At 32.2% G+C, this 23251-nt stretch overlaps 1 protein-coding gene across 1 annotated transcript in view; it reads left to right on the forward strand.

Moving 5' to 3' along the window:
- Window positions 1–23251, forward strand: part of LOC118189052 (RNA-binding protein 41-like) — a 39672-nt gene that overhangs the window by 12126 nt on the left and 4295 nt on the right. The window contains exons 3-6 of the mRNA XM_035359587.2: window positions 6174–6363; window positions 11693–12202; window positions 15278–15425; window positions 22400–22521. Of these exons, the coding sequence (XP_035215478.1) occupies window positions 6174–6363; window positions 11693–12202; window positions 15278–15425; window positions 22400–22500 (949 nt within the window). The 3' untranslated portion in view covers window positions 22501–22521. The remainder of the gene's footprint in view (window positions 1–6173; window positions 6364–11692; window positions 12203–15277; window positions 15426–22399; window positions 22522–23251) is intronic.

The raw sequence follows: 23251 nt of genomic DNA on the forward strand, positions 1-23251 counted from the left end.
GGAAATTGGAATAATCGAAAGTTCAAGTTTACTTTTATAAAATTGCTCTTACAATCTGCAAAAAAATAATAAGCTGCATCCAGTTCGAAGATTAAGGTATAACGCAAGCATCAACATTAACTGAAATAGATAATTGTATAATTTTAGTTTATATCGTCCGTTATACGTTAAACGCACACGCGAAAACGTATTCTGCACTTGCGCACACGCATATGCGCGTGCGCGTAAAGGTCTTACGCGCACGCGTAAACGCCTATGCGCATGTGTCAACGCGGCGCATGCGCAGAAAGTTTTCAGCTTTGAGGTTCGGATTATAGATCATTCCGGATTATGGGTGTCCGAATTAACGACTTTTGACTGTAATATGCAGTGTTGCCGTTTTGCGGACTTCAGTCCGATTTGCAGCCTTTTTTAAACGTTGCGTACTTTTTCGGACTTTTTTTTTCATCAGTGGACTATTTCACTTTTTACCACCGGCAACAATGATAATATGGTTTTGGCCCTCGGAACTTACTGGAGTAATCAGTATGGCCCTAAGGCTGGAAAGTTTGGAGACCCCTGGTCTAGAGCAGCAGTTCTCAACCTTTTGACTAACATGTACCATTTAAACAAAAATTGAAAATCTTTAATATCACTACATTTTATAATGATAGTTTAACTTCTCAATGGAAATATTTAGAAAAATATATTTTGCCATTTGCACAATCTATTGGCTATGTGTATTAAATATGCACACAAAAAGATATTAGATTAAATATTGGTTACCATTTTAATTATCAAAATTTAAGTTTTCTGAAATTTAGTGCGAAATTTGGGCCTATTTAAGAGAAATTAATTTCTCTATATCTGGTCTCATTTCACATAGTTTTAACCATAAATTTGGATCCTTTTTTAATTTTGTTCTGTGTTTATTTTTCAAATATAACATGGAAGAAAATTCTTGTTCACACAAATAAGTTGTGCAAAAAGGCAATACAAATTTGATAGCTTTGTTTGAAATACCTTCATTTTTTTTTTTTTAGCCGAAGTTAACAGGTGTATTATTTTTGAAATCTTCAGTTACAGTTCGATTACAGAAAATTTTATCAATTGTTCTTTTTCTTGTGAGATAAAATTTCAGGCACATTTGAACAAAATGGATTTCTTATCCAATTTTCTTTTTCATAATCCTCGGGGAAAATGCATGTTGAAATTATTTATTAGTGAAAAACAATGATTTTTAATGTTGGGTGCTAATTTTTCTTTTATTTTCAAATTATTTTTGGTTAGAAAATTTTCTAAAATTGGTAAAAAGCTTGAAACATTATTATCGAATTCTTTGATTATTAGCTCAATTTTTTTTATGGTTTATTTTATTTTATCTGTAATGGTAAACAAATTAATGTTTTGTCCTTGTAATCCTAAATTTAGTTTATTAAACTCTCCAGAAATAACAGTTAACTATGCTAAATGTGAAAACCATAATTCATTAAATAATCATTTTTGTAATTCAAGTTTTGAATCTCAGAGAAAATTGAATTTCTCTGTGAAAAATGCATAGAGGAAAGAGAAGTCAAAATGGGCCAGTATGGCACTGAAAATGCATGGTATGGGTTCAATAAAAAAAAGGGCTATTTTTGATTATTCACCTTTCCTTTGAAAAGTATTTGTGAGGCAATGCATTGTGTCATCTAAGTAGCTAGTCCAGGTATGTGTGTGTGCAGCAGATGAACACTAGAGATTACTGTTTGTTTTATTGAAGTTCAAAATGGCGATTTAAAATTTTGCCTCTGGATATCCACCTTACTTCAGAATGTAAAAACCTATCATGTTCACTGCCCATATCTTGGCATAAAATCATAAATATTCTTAAATTTAAAGCTCAGCTTTCAGTAATTTAAAATTTTCTCAGCTTGATTCAAAATGATTTTCTGGTTTTCAGAGATTATTTTGGCCACTAAATCTTCATGATGAATGGAGGACTGAGTAAATTTAGTTTCAGGTGCGACTCTCTTCATTTGAGAAATAACATTGGAAAGTTTTCCTGTTAAAGCTCAAGCTCCGTCACTGCATATGGCAATGCATTTATTCCAAGGAATATCATTCTCAGACATAAAATTGTCAATTACTTTGAAAATTTCATTTGTGTTTGCTCTATCATGAAGAGATTCACAAAATAAATATTTTTTGGCAATTTGTTTATCTTCTTCGAAATGTATGTAAATGAATAATTGAACAAAGTTCATCATATTAATATTTTCATCCAACTGCAATGTGAAATACTCGCTGTGTTTTATTTTTTGCATAAGTGTCTCTTTTATGAAATTTGCCATTTCATGGATTCGTCGACTTACTATATCATAGGATAACGAAGAATTATTGAGTTCGTTACCAGTTTTTTCCTTGAGTAATGATAAAATGATATCTCTAGCTGCTGGTAATATTAGATTTTCTCCAATAGGGTGAGCCTGCTCAGTCTTGGCAATTCTTAGGCTTACTAGGTAACTCGCTTCCAAATCTGTTTCACGTGAAGTAACAAAACCTTTCATTACTTGTTTATTATTTCTAAACTCCGTAATTTCTGCTTAAAATATTCTTCAGATTTGTCCTTTAAATTGGTATGCTTAAATTCAAGGTGGCTTTTAAGAAATGATGATTTTATACTTTGATTGGATATTAGTTCACCGCAAACAACACATTGAGGTTGAGGGTCCATTTCATCTCCATTCCAAGTAAACCCAAATGATAAATAGCCTTCAATAATGAAAGTTATTTACATTTTCTGCAAACATTTTTTTTTTTTTTTTTTTTTTTTTTTTTTTTTTTTTTTAGTAGTCTTAGTTTTAGTAGATTGCCCTGGATTCATCACCTGTGAATCATCAATTTTCCGCTTAGTGAATCTTAGCTAGTTTTCCATTTTGAAATTCTAGGTTTTTTTTTTTTTATTTATTTATTATTATTTTTTTTTTTTTCACGAATATTTAAGTGCACGATATACAACGAGTTATTCAGAACGAATTCTCAAAATACGTAAAAAAATAAGGAATGCAAAACAAGAAGAAGACAAATAAATACCAGCTGTTAGAGACAGCAAATTGACATAAAAAATTATTATAATTGAATGTAGAGCAATATGAGCCCATAAATTTATGAGTGTTAGAGAAAAATCTTAAACAGGATGTTTGGATATTTAATTTAAAAATACTTTGTTTCTTTGTGTACCACCTATTTTTCTTTTGTGTACCACTGGTTGAGAATCTAGAGCATATCTGGCAGTTTTCTTGAATTTTTTGCAAAATGTTCCCTAATCTTATGATATTTTCCACAAAATTAATTTTTTTTATGAATTTTCCTTTTGTGTGTGTGTGTGTGTATAAAAGTGCCAAAACTTTGGAGATTGGTGACCAAATGTGTATTTGAAGGAATTACTCTCAATAGACATTTGGGTTACTTTTAAATTATCACTTTTAAAATTTTTCATCTTTGTTGCATCATTCCTTCCCTTTTTGAATCTGAATTCTTTTGTTTAATACATAAGAATTGACGGCTTTACTCTTTTTTGTGCCCTAATATCACCAAATGTGGCAATATGTGTACTGTGCTGGTTTTTGGCAGGATTGCATGTTGTATGGCAACCCTGTTGACGTTGAAAGATCTTTTGCTGGAGTAGTTTAATTGCTCATTGGTTCGTTTCATGCGTGTTTTGAAATGGCCTATGCTGCAATGAGAGATGTAATGGCAAGATTTCTGTCACGTATTTTAGATTGTGTGCAAAGGAAATTTAGTATTAAAAGATACAATGCTGGAGTTGTTAATGAGTCTACTCTGTGTAATGCTGTATGTCTGAGAAGATAAGGGGGGAAGATAAAGTGGTGGAAGTTGATGAATTGAAGTTCAGCAAAAAGAAATATCATCGTGGCCATCCTGTTGAGGAGCAGTGGGTATTAGGGGGTGTGGAAAGAGGGTCTGGGAGATTATTTTTAGTGGCTGTGCATGATAGTAGTAGGGAAACGCTGATGCAGTGTGTTAAAGAGTGGATTGAGCCTGGTACAACTATTTTTTCGTATTCTTGTTCTTATTTTCTTGAATGTTATGTTCATTGTTTTTTTAGTACGAATTTCTGTTCTTATTGTTGTTTTTTTGAATTGTTTGAAATTTATTTTAGTTATTTTAGTTTATTTTGTTGATAAGTGTATAGTGCCTAGATTGTGCAATTCGTAGATGTTTTTTAAAGTTGAAACAGAATGCTGTGTACATGGTATTCTTTGAAATTTATTGTTGTTTTGTTAATTTATTAAAGCGGGGTGTGCTTAGTTCATAGATTCATTTGTTGCCTAGATTGTGCAATTCGTAGATGTTTTTTCTAAGTTAAAACATATTGCTGTGTACATAGATTCTCGTCAAATATTTTTGGTTAGAAACTGTATGTTTTTGCTATTAAGTTTTTGCTTTTCTTTCGAATTTTTAAACCATGTTTTTGGAGACATTTTAGTCTTAAAGTTCGAAATGTAAACAAAAAATTTAGTTAGTAATATGGCAGTGTGGAGTTTCTGAGTGAGGGCACATATAAGAGTAGTTCTGAATTGACAATATTTCCTTGCCTTGATGCCATCCCTCAATTGTTCCATTTCGTCTACTATTGAGGCAAATGCACAGGGAAAGAGAAGTCAAAATGGGCCAGTATGGCACTGAAAATGCATGGTATGGGTTCAGTAGAAAAATGGCTATTTTTGATTATTCGCATCCCCTTGCAAAGTATTTGCGAGGCAATGCACTGTGTCATCACAGTAGCCAATCCAGGTATGTGTGCATGCTGAAGATGAGCTCCAGTCATTATTGTTTGTTTTATTGAATTGAGTACAATTTTTTTCTTGTGAGGAATCATAATAAAACTCTGGAGTTTGCTGGTTAATGTAAAAGAAAGCGTTGCATTTTTTTAGAATTGAGTGTTTAGCCTAACTGTAGACAATGCAAAAATACACATTCCATGAAATTCTACTTTATAAATTTGTGCTTTATAAACTGTGGATTTAATGGATGAACATTTGTGCAGTTCTCTGGTGTTTTTTAAGTGAAAGTGAATTGCTGTGTATAGGAAGAGAATGACAGTGCGAAGTTGTACATGTGCACAATGCCAAGTTTTTGCAATTCTCTGGTATCTTTTAAGCTAGAATAAATTGCTGTGTATATAGGGAAAATAGCGCTAAAAAGTAGGCAAGTACTTTATTATGGGTATTTCTTGCATTTTTAATTTTATTTAAATTTATGTAATCAATAGTCTGCTGCCATTTTTTTAAAAATTGTTGTTGTCTTTCATGTCTTACTTTGGAAAAAAGAAACTTCACTTCGGCAAAAAATTTGTCAGCATCTATTCATAAATGGAGAGGGGTGAATAATCAAAGTACAAAAAAATACCTAAATGAATTTCATTTGTTTATTTATTTATTTAACCCCCTCCTCTCTCTATCATAGGTACAGCAAGTAAGACGAACAAGTACCCAATAATTGGATTCTTGCTAGTTTCAAAGATTGAACCTGAAGCATTTTGAAAATATAATGACCCTCATGTTGGCAAAAATTATTCATTTAAATAATCTCTGAAAAACTGATTAAAATATGATCTAAGGGAGTCATTCTATTTATTCATTCTAATGATGAAGGTATATGTTAAACCACAAAATAAAATTGCTTTACAACTGACCCGTCACACATAATTCTTTATGACATAATTCTTTATGTGACAAAAAAAAATACCCATTGTAACTTTATGACTAAATATGGGAATGACTGACAAAATAAAAAAGAAATTTAAGTTTTCTCTCTAAATGCAGACTTTCCCCACCCCTGTAGTTTAAGTGTAAGATTATATGATTGAAAGGTTTTAAGAAGATACTTTAAAAAATAGTATTTTTTATTTCGAATAAATTCAACATGGTAATGTCTTCCTTTATGAAAAGGAAGAATTTATTATTCTTTTAAATGATATATCCTAAAAATAATGAACCTACTATTTTTATTTATCTATTGAGTCATATTTTAATTTATTTATGGGGAAATTTTTTTTTTTTTTTTTTTTTTTTTGTGTGTGTGTGTGTGTGTGTGTGTGTGTGTCTACAAGTATATATGTATAATATCTTTAGATGGCTTTTGTTTTTATGGATGTGGCTGCATTTGCAATATTTTGTATTACTTAGGCTGTTGGCTGAACATCGCACATTTACAAGTCCAAGCACCTACAATTCTCTGACTGAATTAATAAAAGGTACCTGTACTCTTGAAAAATTCCAAGAACTTGAGAAAGACGAAGAAATGCATCAAGAGTTGCAAAGGTGTGGACTTACAGAGGAAGAAATTATTGACTATCTTATGTATAAATCTGGAAAGGTAGTAAAAAAGATAATCTTACTTTTTTATTTTGCAGGGCAAAGTCGGATATTCAAGCTTCTCAGGATTTCGGTTCCTGGAATTTTTCAGATTTTAGACCATCAATTTAAATCTAGTAAGGTGACATGTAGAAATTCCAAAATTAAAATGTGAAATAGTTGTCTGTGAAACAATGAAATATTTATGAACTTGAGACAGTTGAAATTCCCCTGAAAATGCTCATTGTTTATTTGTTTACCTTATTAAATATTTCTTTCAGTGTAAGTTGTTTAAGTTGCTTCTCATAATTTCTTGTTCAGTTACAAAGTTCCATTCTTCAGGTTATGTAATTGCTGAGCCGAAAATTCCCACTAAATTGCCAATCAAGATTCTTCTTCCACAGCAACCTCCTTGTCACTTCCATCACTATCAGTAGCTATATTCTCTGCATTTAGAGCCATACTAATGATTTGAAATAGTGTTTAATTTTAGCATAGTGTAATGCTTAAGTAGCACCCGCTATATACTGTTGGCAATGTGGTGTGAGATTGGTGACTAAAGACATATTGTTCCATTAATTTTTGTATTGCTTTTGCCACTCATTGTGGAAGTTAAGACAGAATTTATTATGTTGCATGTGTACAGGTGTGCAATAGGTTAAATATGCACAGAACCGATGATAGCTTGATAAGATTTATTTTTATCCAAAGAAACACTTCTCAGTTCTGGAACTTTCCACAAAAATACTGGTACAGCTGTTCGCAGTATAACAGAGCATAATCAGTAATTATACTTCAAATTACTAGGAACTTAAACACAACAAAATGCAAAACCCATCTAGAAAGTGAAGCTCTCCAAAATTGCTGTGAGGTAACAACTACAACCAGGGTTGCTATGCTACCTGGAAAACCGGGAAAAATCAAGGAAATCAAAAAAGGTAAATTTTCGTGCCAGCATTGGCAATGATCACTTTCTTAATGAATTATGTTTTGCAAGAGTGTCATTTGGACAGCTGGCGTAAGGCCACTTCTCGCAGTGCCAATCAGATTGTCTTTCAGAAATTCAAAGTTTCCAGTAACCTCCTCTGAATATGGCAAACATATTATCTTAACATATTTTAAATCCAGGAAAAATGTGTTAGAAGTGTAATTTGAAAATTTAGTAGTTTTCTAATATTTTGTTTTTGTTTTCATTTTGCTGATGATTACATCATAATAATTTTAAAAACATAGTATTTGTTAGATAAAAGATTTAATTTATTTAAAGAGTAATAGAGGGACTTTTACTCTATCTTAATATTTCAGGTAAAATTGTTGAATTAATAATTTGATGTTAATAAAGCAATTGTGTAACTATCTATTTTATTAAAGAACTAGAGGATCATTTCTCACTTTCAAATAAAATAAGTTTAAATGAAGTGCTGCAAAAAATGTCTGTAATTTAATAGGTGTACAAGGAAGTCATGTCCACATCAGATTTTTTACAGATGGTTTTATTTAATTGATCTCTCTATGGATTTATTTGCATCAAAGGTTTGATTGTTCCCTCTCAACAGCCCTGTAACTCTAAGTGTTGATGAGATCCTTTGTCCTTTTTTTTTTTTTTTTTTTTTAAACAAAATGCTGTTCAGGCAATTATTAGTTGCATTCACATGCACAGTATGTCTTTTCTTTACTAATTCAGTAATGCTGTATAACTGATTTTTTTTGCTATCTTTCATAGATTTTTAGATTAGTTCTGAATTTTGTGAGTGGGTCTTGTATCATTTTGTAAGGAATAATCCTTTTGCGTTATTTCTCTAAATAACTAATCTGAAGTATTCATACTTTGAACTAGTTATTCAGAGTTGAATGGAATTGATGACAGTTGAATGGAACTAGTTATTCAGAGTTGAATGGTATTCACCTTGTACTAGCTGAAATACCTGGCATTGCCTGAGCTTTTTGTGCCGTTCATTTATGAGGATGAAAGTAATTTTTTCGAAGTCTCAAGTAGACAGTAATTTTTTAACTTATTTTGGTTCAAGGTGTATTGTGCAAAATTTTTCCAAGCTGGAATAACACTGTATAACGGTGTAGAACTAACACGGTACCATGAAACAAGAGAAAGAAGCAATTTTTTAAGAAGCACTAGTACCTGCTTTTTTATCTCATCTTTATTATTATTATTATTATTATTGGAAAAGAACTTTTGGAAAATTGCCATCCACTTCTGCCAATTTCATCAATAATTTTGATGGAAAACTGGTGGAGAGAGCAGGTAAGCAGGTAAAAGTGCATAGGGCACCAGAAACTTCACCACAGAATTGAACAGGTATTGCCCCAATACACTAAACACCTAGAATATTGAAACTTGAACTGATTATATGCTATTTCTAAGTAATACTGGAGTTATACATCAAAGTTGTTACATTTAAACATAAGAGGATAATAACATAGAATTACATACAAAGTTACATAATAAAAAAAACTGTTTAGTATACTCATTAAAATATTGGATTACGTAAATATAGTGAAATTCATATTTTGGAAATTGTTGCACTGGAAATTTTGCATTTTTATGTAAATGGATAAATATATTGGATTTGATTTTGCTAATACATAGAGGAGTCTGGTTCTTGTTATGTGAGGATATTTGTTACAGGTAAGATTGTACTGAGCTCAGATCTTTCAGTCCAAAGTTCATAAATAAATTCCATGGTCTCAGCTCTGTAGGTTCAGTGTATTGGAGCATTATGAAAATTATTAATATTGTACAGAGTTACTTATTGGGGTGTAACCTAGACATTGCTGTTTACGCTTTTTTATTTTTGATCTTAAGGTGTGACATGGCATAGGTCCAGTCCTAGAGCTCTGAGCTTTTGGTGTACTTTCATGATTTTTGGATATAGGTGGCATTGAGATATCATCAGTCTTTTAAAGGTAAGAGATCTAGATTGGTGGGTGTTCGAATGTGTAGGTTACTTATAAGAGGGCAGTTAAATTCTGCTTTAAAGGTTCTACACTGTTCTGAAAAAATGTGTACTGTTCTAAAGAGTAAATGAAAATGTGCCAAATTAATGGCCTTAGCAAGAACTGATAGTGAGAATGCACAGTAGGTGCATAAGTTCATTGATGTAAATACCTTGTTTACTTCTTCCACTGATAGCAAGAAGGCAACAACAATGACATGAACCTAAGCTGGATAATGTGAGTGAAACGTTCTAATATAAACATCCTGAGAGTTGACACCATGAGGCGTTTTGAAGTCTTATGTAGCTAGTGATTTTTCTTTTGTTTTAAAAAGTAAGTCTACAAAATTTCATCAAGAGCAAAATATATATATAGATTTGTATGAATTAGAAACACATACTCTTCTTTATTTATATAATTAGAGGATTTAGAAGAAGGATGTGGCATATTGCATTTATTATTACAAATTTTGTATATATGTAAATAAATTTAGTGAAATTATGTTTAAAATTATAGTGTCTCTTGTATAATATAACATAAAGGCCTCATAAATGAAGTTTCGCCCGGAAAATAAGGTTACAGGGTCAAGTTCATTAAACATTGAGGTAAAGGGCACCAAGCTCAAGATAGTTTTAGAGACTAATATTTGTGACCAAATTAGGCAAAGCTCACCAAAATTGTGGATCATTTGGCATGGGTTTGGTACCTGTATAACAGTAATTGGTACAGTAATAGAATAACTGTAATTGATCCTTCTGTGTAACTATGTATATCCAGCCCTTATATGTTAACTGTATGCGCCATCCAGTCATTTTGAGAATGGAAGGCCTGGGGGGACTTTATAAGACCATAGCGAGCATCCATAACGTATGTGCCAGTCCTAATGTATTCTCAGTCCGACAAAGCCTCTGGGCATGGATGTGAGTAATGTGAGTGTCGGTGCTGCTTTGTCCCAAGAAATAAGGCTACAATAACGTGTCATAGCATACTGAAACAAGTGTCTATCTAAAGCCAAGAGAAATACTCTGTCACCAGAAAATATTCACCTTAGTTAAAGCCATAGAATATTTCTGCCATTATAGCAAAAAAAAATCCTGCTCTGCACAGATCATGGTCCATTGATCTGCCTCTTAAATTTCAAGAATCCTAAAGGCCAGATAGGCAAATGGATACAGAAACAGTAGGAATATGACTTCACTATCTGTTATTGGAATTTATTGTTACATGGAAATGCCAATGACCTGTCTAGAAGACCATGCTCAGATAGTTGTTGATATTGTTCCAGAGTCAACGGGAAACAAGAGTTGTTTGATCCGGTCCTACGTCAAATTATAAAGTCAACATCGTCTGGCATAGATCCATGGTGTGATAAAGAAGTCAGAAAAGACCAGTTAGAAGATGGGGACATTAAACCCATAGTTGACTGAATGGAGTCTTCAAATAAAAAGCTACCTGGCGGGGCATTTTGATGATGAAGCAATTTTGTCCTATGATGAACCAATTTTGGGCTGTCTGGCATTTCATATTTGAAACAAAGTCTTTTATTTGAATCGTATGATGGAAAGGCATTCCGATGGCAGCTGATAAAAAACTACACAACAGTCTGACAGGAGGCTACTTTAGAATAATGAAGATTTTGCATAGAGAGCTATTCTACTGCAGCTAAGCAAGGGTTGACATGCAAAAGTGGTGTGATACATACTGTGTGCATTCAATCTATTGCAAACCGTACACATGCAACAATATGTATTGATGTGATGATGAACAGTGACTGCTGATTCATGAAGAAACAGATGCAGTCATGGTGTCTTGAATATTTTATATTGTTGACATCACATTTTTGATGCACCTTGCTAACTTGGCACAAAAACTTCATCTTAAGTAGTTGTGTTGACACTTTTTACCCTTTTGTAATTAATTTTAATGGTGGCAAGATAAGCAGTGGCAGCTAGCTGGGAAGACAGAGAGAAGGAATGCAAGCTTTTCAACATAAAAATTAGTTAAGATTCAATTAAAGTTTTGCTATATTTTGATTGGTAGTTTGAGTTCTAATTTTCAAAATTTTAAATTATTACTAGTTGAAGCATTGTATAATTGCCTGTATCATTTGTGTTTTCTAAGACTCAAACAAAAAGGGAATTAAAATATACTTCTTCTGTCCAAATTAATAAATATAATTTTTGTAAATTTATTTCCATATTCACTCGAGAAAAAATTCTAATTACATTTGAGATGCTGATTTTCTAAACATGAGAATTTTGTTTCTTTACTTGCAAAATTGAATATTGGTTACAATGAAAATCTTCCTTGTTTCAGTTTTTATAATTTTGCAATGTAATGTTGGTACTTAATTTAGTTTACTTTATTTTTTTTTTTTTTTTTTTTTTTTTTTATTTTAGGGAAAAGCTAAGCACCTTGTTGATCCAGTAATATGGCAAGAGAATATGAAAAGGATAGAAGAAAAAATTGAGGCTCATAATAAAGAGCTTCTAAGACCACAAGCTTTGAACAATATTAAAAAACTAACCAGGCATGAAATGGAAATTGAGAAAACATTGTATGCCGGCTGTGCCGAAAAAAGTAAGTTGTCATACTTGGTATCTCTTGAAGAGAATTGTGCTGCCGAAAATGATGATGTGTTCAGTTATGTAAAAAGCTTATCAGAAAAACTTATTGAAAAATGTAAGAATAAGAAAAGAAAAAAACTTAAAGACTCAAAAAATGAATTGAAATTTATGGGCCCTGAAAATTCTAGCACAACACCAGATTGCAATTTTCACTATGATTGCAATATTCATCATGTTGTTGTTCCTCTTGAAGAAAATGAAGTTGTTGAAAATCGTTTGAATATTGATGAAATCAAGAACATACCTAGATTTCAAAATTATGAAGCAGGAGATTTAAGTAAGGTAAGATTTGCTTTCTTATTCTCAATTTTGGTTGAGCATTTTTGATTAATGATTTACCATTTTACTTTACACCACTGAATATTATTTACACCATATGAGTAGTGGGTACATACAATACTTGCTGCTTATTAAAATTGCTTCCATTCCAAACATATTTGAATTTATTAAGCAGTTGAGTTTACTAGACATTGATTTATGAATTGCAAATCTTGATATCAGTTTTAAACCTTTTAAACAAGATAATATCTAACAATTAATCGAATAACTAATACTTAAAGATGTAAATAAAAACGATTGCTAAAAAAATAAAAACAACTACTAAAATTAAACTATTTATGCAATTTTGTAATAAATTTTTTTATATGAAAATATTTTTATAAACATATATCTGTTGAAATTTTTTAAGTTTTACAAACAACTGGTCCATCTGTGTTTTTTTATTATTATTATTATTTATTTTTCATCAGCAGTTTTTCAGTTGGGTACTCAATTTTTAAAACTGCTAGTAGCTTTTTTAATAAGCACTTTTCAGTTGGAGATTTTCTTGAAATGTATAATGCATTTCTAGACTCGATCAACATTGACGTGTTATCATTTTCAGTGTCAGTTTCTGCAGTTCTTTTAATTTGAGAGCTATGAAACTTTATAAAATATTATAATCTGTTTTTACTCAGGTTGGATTGTTGTCAATTAACCCTAATTCCAAAACTGAATCTGCACAACTCTGATCGCTGATGTCACACATTAGCTATATCATGCAGTTCCTCTGGGTTAAGTCACTTTTTTGGAGACAGTTTTTAACTCTGTTTTTTAACTTCCTGCTTTTACTGTGATGTGCTTGTCCTCTAGCTGATATATCGACTTTGTTATCTCCTTCGAAGGGCTTGCACTTGTACAAGATTCAATTCTGTTTATCACTTTCTGAACAAATTTTTGTAACATTTGAAAGCTTTTATAATAGCCTGCTTTAAAGGCAAGATCAGAGGTGTGTGTGTTGCACATTTGTCTAATTAGTAAACCTATTTTTTTCATTTTTCAGTTCAGCCTAGGTAAAAAGTCTTTTATACATTTTTCATCTAGAAAATGATCTGCCTCTTTTTTTCTGTTCTATATTAAGGATAGACCATAAGTCATTTAACAATTTGTGCAACTAGTCAACATCACTGAGTAATTAAAATTTATAACATTGAGAGTATTTATGCCAATATTGTATTTGGTAAATGTGTAAATATGCTCAGCATCAGTAACATTTCTCAGAGTATTTCAAGATAGTGCAATACAACATCTATACTGTGTAAATCACATTCAAGAACAATTCGTGTATTTATCAGAGTTAATATAAATAATAAAACAATTCAGTAATTTCAAATAACTATTTGCTTTGCGTAAGCGCGAAACTAAACCCAGTAAATTAGAGTATATGGTCCAGTGTCAAAAATTAATTAAAATTAAAAACAATACAAATAAGTAAGAAAAATCAATCTGTTTATTTAGTGACATGAATGGTTTACGGTTAAATTTTAAATTTGGTGGTGGTGGGTCATCAAATTTAACATGGTTAGCTGACACAACAATATAAACAGGCACATGCTTTTATAATTAATTAACATTCTAAACATAGTGGTATTGCCCCTCTGCTAAAAAATTTAGCATACTGGAGTTCTTTACAATCATACTCTGCATAGTGCAGGTTGCTGTATTATCATGGGGAGATAGCTGGGGGAGATATCGGAGATATCTGTAAAGACAAAAGAAAAGTAAGTTAAAATTATTTAAACGTTAGCCACTGGGGCGGTGGCCTGGAACTCCACCGTTCTGCCGTTACCTTCTGGCGGACTCCCGGGCCTGCTGGTTCCAACAAGTCATTCTTATTTCGGTGAAAAAAAACTTTCAGCTTAGCAGGGGTTTTCAACATTGTATATTGTGTTTTAACCTCCAAGGTTCACCCCTCTTCTCTCACTGAGCAGCCATGGCATTTTCTCATTTCAGGAAGGAATTCCCTCCACTTCTGTGTAGGTTCTGTCGCGATCACGCTGCAAAGCTTCTTTTTTGTTGCTCTCCATCTCTGTCCCAACTACGCAACACTCTTTTTGTTCATTGGCAAGATCTTGAATAATTGGTGAAGTAACGAGAGTAAAAAAATGCCGAGCCCGTCAGCCCCCAACCAAAGAAACAGAGAAATCATCAAGGGAAGAATTTACCTGACTACCAGAAATTGACAACCATCACGGTTCAACAAATGCAGCCTTCCATGGCGACAGTGCGAGGGTTCATATAAAAAAAAATTGTTTAAACCCATTTTATTTACTACATATCGGAATGATAAATAAGGCATGGTCCACAATAAGTTAAATGGATGAACAACTCTGATAGGTATGAATAGGATATTCGAGAGATGGAGAATCAGTCTTTTGCTAATCTGAGTTTTGTAAGTGGTGGAGATGAATTAAGTAAATGATCCATTTCTTCCAACTTTTTTTTTTTTTTTTTTCTTTCTTTTCATACTGCGGAAGAAACTTGCCAACTTCAAATGTCATGACCGCCTTTTCCCAGTCATGAGATTTCTTTGTCATTTGATTTGTATTACCTCATTATTAAAATATTTTGTTTTTGTATCTATTTTAATGATCTAAATATTATCTTAATAATGACATTTTAGACTAAAGCAATGAATTATACAAATTTAGATAATAAATGCTGTTTAAATAGTTTTTTTTAAGCAGATACAAAAAGGCAGGTTTTACAGTAAGGAGGGATAAAGAGTTATTTATGCTTATTTATATTGAAAGAAAATATTTAATAATATGATCTTCTCTCACCCAGATCCAGTTTAATGATTGTTAATAATGATTTGATGATTACGGCCACAAAAATATAAATTATTTATTTATTTATATGTATAAGATAGCTGTTTATGACAGTCTTGTTCTAAATTTATTTTCAAATGACATAAAACATTTATTTCTGAAAATTTATTTATTTATGAAACATTTATTTATTATTTTCAAACGATATTTATTTATGAAAGTTTTTTTTAAAAACTAACTTGCATTTATTATATTTGTTTTCTTTTAGACGCTGTATCTGAAGAATTTGCATCGGAAAATCACAGCTAATGAACTGCGGTCTATATTTGGTCGTTTTGAGGAAGAAAATAAAGACCCAGTGGATTATAAAATTTGTACTGGAAAGATGAAAGGTCAAGCTTTTGTAACATTTACTGGTGAGCATTTGGAGAATTTGTAATACCTCTAAACATCTTCGGAATATATTCTTGACTTTATATCTGAAACAATAATGTGGCATTGTAGAGACCGGGTTTTTTTTTTTTTTTTTTTTTTCCTGTCATACTTTGTATGGATAATTTAAATAAACCTAAATGTTGTTGTAATTAAAAGGGAAAAAACAAAATAAATGTTAATTTAAATAATTTTTATTACTGCTTAATAAGTGCATCAATTAATTTGATTTTTGCTTGGAACAATAATTAACACAATTCTTTAAATGTTTCACAGTAAGGAGGAACAAACAGTATCTCTCATAAAGTGCCACATCTTCGGAATATATTCTTGACTTTATACCTGAAATAATAATGTGGCACTGTAGAGACTGGTGTTTTTTCCCCCCCTGTCATACCTTGTATGGATAATTTAAATAAACCTAAATGTTGTTGTACTTAAAAGGGAAAAAACAAAATAAATGTTAATTTAAATAATTTTTATTACTGCTTAATAAGTGCATCAATTAATTTGATTTTTGCTTGGAACAATAATTAACACAATTCTTTAAATGTTTCACAGTAAGGAGGAACGAACAGTATCTCTCATAAAGTGCCACATCTTCGGAGTATATTCTTGACTTTATACCTGAAATAATAATGTGGCATTATAGAGACTGGTGTTTTTTTTTCCCCCCTGTCATACCTTGTATGGATAATTTAAATAAACCTAAATGTTGTTGTAATTAAAAGGGAAAAAACAAAATAAATGTTAATTTAAATAATTTTTATTACTGCTTAATAAGTGCATCAATTAATTTGATTTTTGCTTGGAACAATAATTAACACAATTCTTTAAATGTTTCACAGTAAGGAGGAACAAACAGTATCTCTCATAAAATGCCTACTTCTTTCTTCATTTGGTTCAATCTCTATCCAAAAATCAAGCAGTCTTTGTACTTTTTTTTAACAATTTTTAACTTCTTTTTCATTATCACTGCTTTCACTATTGGCTAGCGTGATAAGATCATTCAGTTCTTCATTCATCATTTCTTGATTAATTTGACTTCTCTTTTTCCATATCTGAAAATCCTTTGCTGCCAGTTGCTTATGGGGATTTGTATGACTTTTTTGACTAAATTTTCATTTGGTGGAAATCCTTTAAAATTGTTGATAACTTTTGGCCAGAACTGATGCCAGCAAGCATTCAGTCTTGTTAAATGAATGAACCACATATGAATAAAATTCTAGCATTGGACAAATCAAGTGGAAACAATTAAGATACCATGTATAAGTGAAATCACATTCTGCAAATCTTTACTTGCCAGAGTTTACTGTAATGATATTATTTTCATTGCATATTGTTATAATTCACCTATAACATTTCTTTTGTAACATTTTAGTTTCTGTCAATCAGTTTTCATATTGTTGCGTGCGTACGGGTTCGTTATGAAATGAATGCACAAGTCTGATGAAAAATGAACAACAATTTATTATTATCACAACAAAAATGCTTAAATTTTCTCAAATTATCATGCAGTATTACAATAGCTCACAGTAGTTATCTTTTAACTACTCAAATGTACAATAGAACGTAATTCAAAACAGCTAAAGAACGCTAATCCGCAAATTCGCTACAATCAACAAGAGCAGTTTTCTAAACAACAACAAACTAAGCAACTCCTACAAACTGAGGAGTTTTCCTCCTTTTATAAGATTTTAAAATCACGCGCTAGAATTTTCCAGTACTTTCTCGAAATCAAAAAGAGATTTATTTAATGCACGCGCTCTTGTATTTTCAATTTTCCGGCTGAGCTTTCTTTTAATATTCGTCATGCGCTGCACTGCGCGAGAAATAAAACCATTTAATTTATAATTAAACTAACATTAGCTTTTTAAATACTAAATTCATAACACTGCCCCCTTCCCAAGGACTGCACGTCGCGGGCAGTACAATCCCTGGACAGGAAGCTAAACTTACAACTGTGGCATAAATGCAACTGAGGCATAAAAATTACATTACAATATCAAACAACATGAACAATAAATGCAATAACTAACTTAAACAAATCAAATGCTATCAAATACTAAATACAAAACAAATACTAAATACAAATCAAACACTAAATGCAAATCAAATACTAAATACAAATCAAATCAAATACACATTTAAAAACAAAAAGGACCATGGTCTGATACTATTTACAATTATTTACATTATGTACTATGGCCATAGTAATGAGCTAACCTGTCGTAATGAACAACTTTACGTTTAGAGTTCGAAGACTTACGAATCCGAACCATAACGTCATTCAGTCTGTTCAGCACTGTATACGGATCATCCGAAGGTGACTGTAGTTTAGGTCTGAGTCCTTTTCGTTGAATCGGGTTCCACAACCTCACCTTGTCTCCTTTGTTGGATCTATGTCCAGTAGCTCTCGTGTTGTATCTGGTCTTCACTTTCTCCGTCGCCAAGTTGACTCGCTTTCGTGCAGAACGATGCATCCCCTCAAACTGGGCCTGGGCATCTTGGAAGTGTTCCTCAGGCGATGAAGGCACATCCGTAGGGCGACTAAACAGGCGGTCACAAGGCAGACGAAGGTCTCGACCGAAGAGCTTCTGAGATGGAGAATAGCTGGTAGTCTTGCGTTTCTTTTCGACCCTGGTATGATTTCGTCAGCTTCCCGAGCTGGATCTTTCGGACAAGGCGTCGACATTTCCAGGCGAGGATCCCTTTTGAAGATGGATAGTCATGCCATCAGATGCTGGAAGCAGTTTGTTGTTTTTCAAGTCTAAGGAAAAATTGTGTTTCCTTAAAAAGTCCAATCAGAGTATGCATGGATCTGTGATATCCGCCACATAAGCCGTGTGATGGTAGGCGGCACTTCCAAACGTGATGCTTACGTTTAACTTCCCAGTTATGTCGATCTTATCACCAGACGCAATCTGAAGGGTAACACAGGATGGCGTCCAAATAAGTTTATCTTTAAACTGTTCAGCTAAATCTTTCCTAATGATGGTAACATTAGCTCCTGTGTCAATGATCATATTGCAAGGAACTCTATCGATATTCCCATTAATGGACAGTCCGTTACTGTTGCCACTCACTGTATAAATTTTAAGCGCTTTAAAACAAGGTTTCTCATTCTCTGGTACCCTCTGTTCCTCGATATGGTCATTCATTTGTTTCCTGCATCGTTGTTGAGAAATGGTCTCAATTTTCGTCCCCTGGGGTGTTCTGCAATTCCTTTGTACGTGGGCTTCAGTTCCACAGTTCCAGCATTTTGGTTTCTTGTCACTCCTTTTTCGTCCGAGAGCATTTAATTGTCTGTTCAACTCGTCTGTCTTATTTTCTGTGCTCTGGGGAGTTCTGCAGTTCCTTCGCACGTGGCCTCCAACACCGCAGTTCCAGCACTTTAGAACTGGTTTCTTTTCACTTCTGTTCCATCTCAAGCCACTGACTTGTCTGGTAAAATCATCTGTTTTATTTTCCGTACCTCGGGGTGTTCTACAATTCCGTCATATGTGACCTTCACTACCACATTTCCAACACCTTAGAGCCACTTTGTTCTCGCTCCTACTCCGTATCAAATCATCGACTTGTCTATCTAATTCATCTAAACGAGCCATCAGTTGATCCCCTGGCTCGTGGACTCGCACAGCTCTGACTGGGTAGCAATCAAGTAGAGCCTTCTGTATTTCAGGGTCCTGGATGCCATCGACGAAATATTGCAGGGACAGGATTTCCCTTGTTTCTGTCGGGCACTCTGAAAAGGCGTGATGTGACAGCCTTTCAACATCCGTGGCGAGCTCCTGAAGTGTTTCGGTGAGCTTCTGTTGATGGGATTTTAATTGGAGCCTGCTGTAGACTTTTAAACATTTCTCGCCAAAGCGCAGCTCCAAAGCGCTGGATAGAGCTTCGAAATCTAGCCTTTGATTTTCGGGAAGCGTCTGCAGGATATCCGCTGCGTCTGCTCTCAGAGAAGCGGCGAGATGACAAGCCTTAGCTTGGGAATCCCATCCATTCGCATCCGCCACGATAGAAAACTGGGTCTTATACACTAGCCAGGATGTCTTCCCATCATATGTGGATAGCTTCAGATATGGACGAGCAGGCATCGGTAAGAATTTAAAATCATCACTCTTGCTCCCAGCCGTCGCTACGAATTTCTTTAAAGTTTCACTAACATTAGCTTTTTAAATACCAAATTCGTAACAATATTTTAATGCTTCAGTGTTTAAAAATGATCTGAAAAGTCAGCACCTAATATGCCTATAGAAAGTTTTGCTACAAAAAATGGCCACTAAAGTACACATCTGAATTCTGAGTGAAGTTCAAGAATTTTAACTTCATGTGTTGAAATACTGTTCCATAAGCTGCATACAACTTAATATGGTTGTTGGTTTTCTTATCTGAATTATGAGGAATTAAACTAACATCCACTCCATTATCTTACTAGAAATCAAAATCCTGTTTTTTATCGATAGCAAAAAAAAAAAAAAAAAAAAAAAAAAATGAGAATACTGGAAAATTTTTGGCAACTTGGCTCACTGCTACTCTTGCTGCCATTGTGAGTTTTCTGATTGTTTCCAGCTACATGGAGATTTTAACTTCTCAGAGTAGCATTTAGAACCCAAAGTAAAATGGTAATAAATGAGTATTAAATTGCTTTCATTTTCATGCTTGGTCCAACTCAGGTTTAGTAGAGCATGCTGATTTTGTATTCAACATGCAGTTTGAATTAACACATATGTTCTGAATTATCGCAAATAACAGAGTTTTGTTTTTGTTAAACTTTCAGTTTGTATAGTCATCAGTTTGACATGTTAACAAATAGCTATTATTTTAAACTTAAGGGCATGAGAGTGATTTTCACTTGTGCCTAGTTGGTGAAAAATAAATTTAATCAGAGATTATAGTATGTTGTCATCAAAATATACAATGAATAGCAATGTTTTTCAGCAAGTGTAAAATATAGCTACAACTATTGCATAATAAAGAAATGTCATTAATTTTTGCCTTTATTTCCTCTTAACAAATATTATTTAAGTAAAAATAAATTTAATGCCCATCCCATTTTTTGTCTAACTTGTTCTTTGATTTGTTTCACTATATCTTAAAAGCATTTTCTGAATACTAGCTGTTAGAAATATTTTAGCATAACTGAGTTGTATGATTCCTGTTAAATTTTGAATGGTTTTATCAATTAATAAAAATTCATTGTTAAACAATGCAATTTTTTAGAATTACGAACTGACAGTCATGAATTTTCTATGGCTATTATATTACAAATATCTATCCTATGTAATTTTAATAATATATAAGTATGCAAGAATAAATAATATATAATTTGATAATATAATTTTAGATGCTTATAAATGTGTATTTCATGTATAGTGTGTGTTTGCAGCTATAATTATGATGTGATTAACAAAAGTGGATTTATAGCTGCAACTAAATATTTATACCATTTTAAGAGCAATGTTTCAAGTAACTGAACAGTAAAATTTCATTTTTCAATTAATGCGGCTATTTAGTGTTAATATCAATAAATAATTCTTATTATTCTTTTGCTGTAGTCTGAAAGTATGTTTCAACAAAGTACAAGTTTTAAACTTTTATATAATGTACATTCTTTTTTTGGTTAGAAAGCAAAGTGCTTTTTTTTTTTTTTTTTTTCTGATTTCTAAAATTTTTTCTGATTATTATTATCACCTAGTTTTAGTAGAAATGAAAATAAGTAAAAAATAACATTCCATTCACATGAAGGATCATGCAGTTATCATCAACTCTAAGCCAAGTGATAGAGGACAGTGGGTTGTGCAGTGAAATGCAATTTCATGTATGAAAATGATTTAAAGTAAACTGTTGGAATTTCAGAATTATTTCACAAACAAAAAAAATTGTTTAGGTATCCTATACAACTAATGGGAGCAATAACATATGGAGGAAAAGCTTTTTCTAAAACATTTAATTAATTCAGATAGGAGAATGCCTACTCTCCTGGTTTTTTTATTTCATCTTCTGGTCTTCTGCTAGGTCACGGAATCTCCCGGTTTTTAGTTTTTTATCTTTACTGAGAAAAGCATTTTTTAGCCATAAATGAAATTTATTGAATCATTGATATGTAAATTAGGGAAATACCATTCTTCTACCTTTAGTGATTTTCAGAATAATTTTTCTTATTCCATTTTATTAATCTTACTAATTTTTTTTTATGAAATTTGACTTAATCTGAGTTTTCTTAATCTACTGTAGTCATTTGCACATTTTTATATGAAAATTCAGGCAATGTTTAATCAGTTAATATTTGTATTTAATTTTATTTACTTCAGTGTATCATACATTACTAAGTTTATTCACACAGTTGCTGTGTGCATTAATTATTTAAAGTTATTTTCAATGTATATAAAAGTGCTTTAACAATTAAAAGCTTTCCTCCACTACTTGGGGTTTTATAGGTATAAAAGTATAAAAAAATTTCAAAATAAAATTAGCCAAAAAACATAAAATTTAAAATCTCCAATTAAATGCAAATGCATTTGATTGAATCACAAATAATTAAATAACTTGAATTAGACATTATAAAGTGAATTAAAGTCAGTTTGGAGTTCCTTTGAAAATGGTGTCGTCATGCAGCCAGAAAACATCACGGTTTCTCCTGTTTTTCTTGCAAAAATCTGGTTTTTAAGATATCCAAGGTTAGCTGCTATGAACTATGTTAGCTGCTCATTAAAGGCAAATTCTATCATCGTATGTACTTTTTAAACAAATTGCTATTTCAGAAGAAATTTTAATTTCAGATTTAAATAACTAATGTAACTAAATTTAAATAACTAATTTTGTTTTGAAATTAAAATTTCAATTCAATTTCATTTGTAATTTCTGTGATTTTTGTGGTAATTTTTATGCATATACCAATTTTCATGCTTTAGTTTTTAAAATTGCAGTTATCTAAGTTCACTTTTCTCTCTGTCAGATTCAAAAATTGCTTCAAAGGCTTTGCATTATGCCAATGGATATTTATTGAGAGGAAATCCTATTATTATTGAATTTGGAAAGCAAAAGGAAAAGGGATAAGCTGTCTCAGTCATGACAATGGTAAGTTTTCTGCTTCTTAAATTGAAAAATAATTTAAAAAAATTTTTCTGAGTTCTTGGGGATTATTCTGGTGTAAATGTTTTTCCCAACAAAACATGTCTGGTGACATTTTGCTGACCCTTGTCGGTTCCTCATCTCCAGGGTCTTTGTCTCTCTTGCATTTTTTCTTCATATGTCTTGATACATTTGTTACTCTTTTTTCACTTAGCAGCTAAGCACTAAATGAATAATTATAGAAAAATATATCATGCAGAACTCGCTGCTGATAAAGCCAGAAACTAGCTAGAGATAAACAGACAAGAGTTAACCAGAATATCACTGGTGGCACCACTTGCAAAACTTGCCACTCAAAAAGCCAAAAGCTGTAGCTAGAAGTATACTGACAAAGGTAAACCAAAATGCCATTTTAAAAGCAAAAGAAATATGATTGGTGATCTTTTAGTAGCCATAAAGTTATGACCAAGAAACTGTGAGAGAAGATAACTGCTAAGTGGTGGTCTTGTGACCAGTTAGTATTCATACCAGAAAACATATCCAAATATTGGCAGCAAGTGCGCAAGCATTGCTTTACCTTCGTGATATGATGTGTGGTTTCTACTGTCACCACCTGAACCTTGGCATGACAAGTAACAGGTAAAGAAAATACCATGCTCACATCTAGTTAATGCAGTATAAGTTAGAAATGAGATTGTTTTGCTTATTAAAGATCCTCTTCCTCCTAATATTGATA

Source organism: Stegodyphus dumicola, chromosome 10, assembly GCF_044657685.1.
Source record: "Stegodyphus dumicola isolate Sdum_Otavi_A_Nest chromosome 10, ASM4465768v1".
NCBI lineage: Eukaryota > Metazoa > Arthropoda > Arachnida > Araneae > Eresidae > Stegodyphus > Stegodyphus dumicola.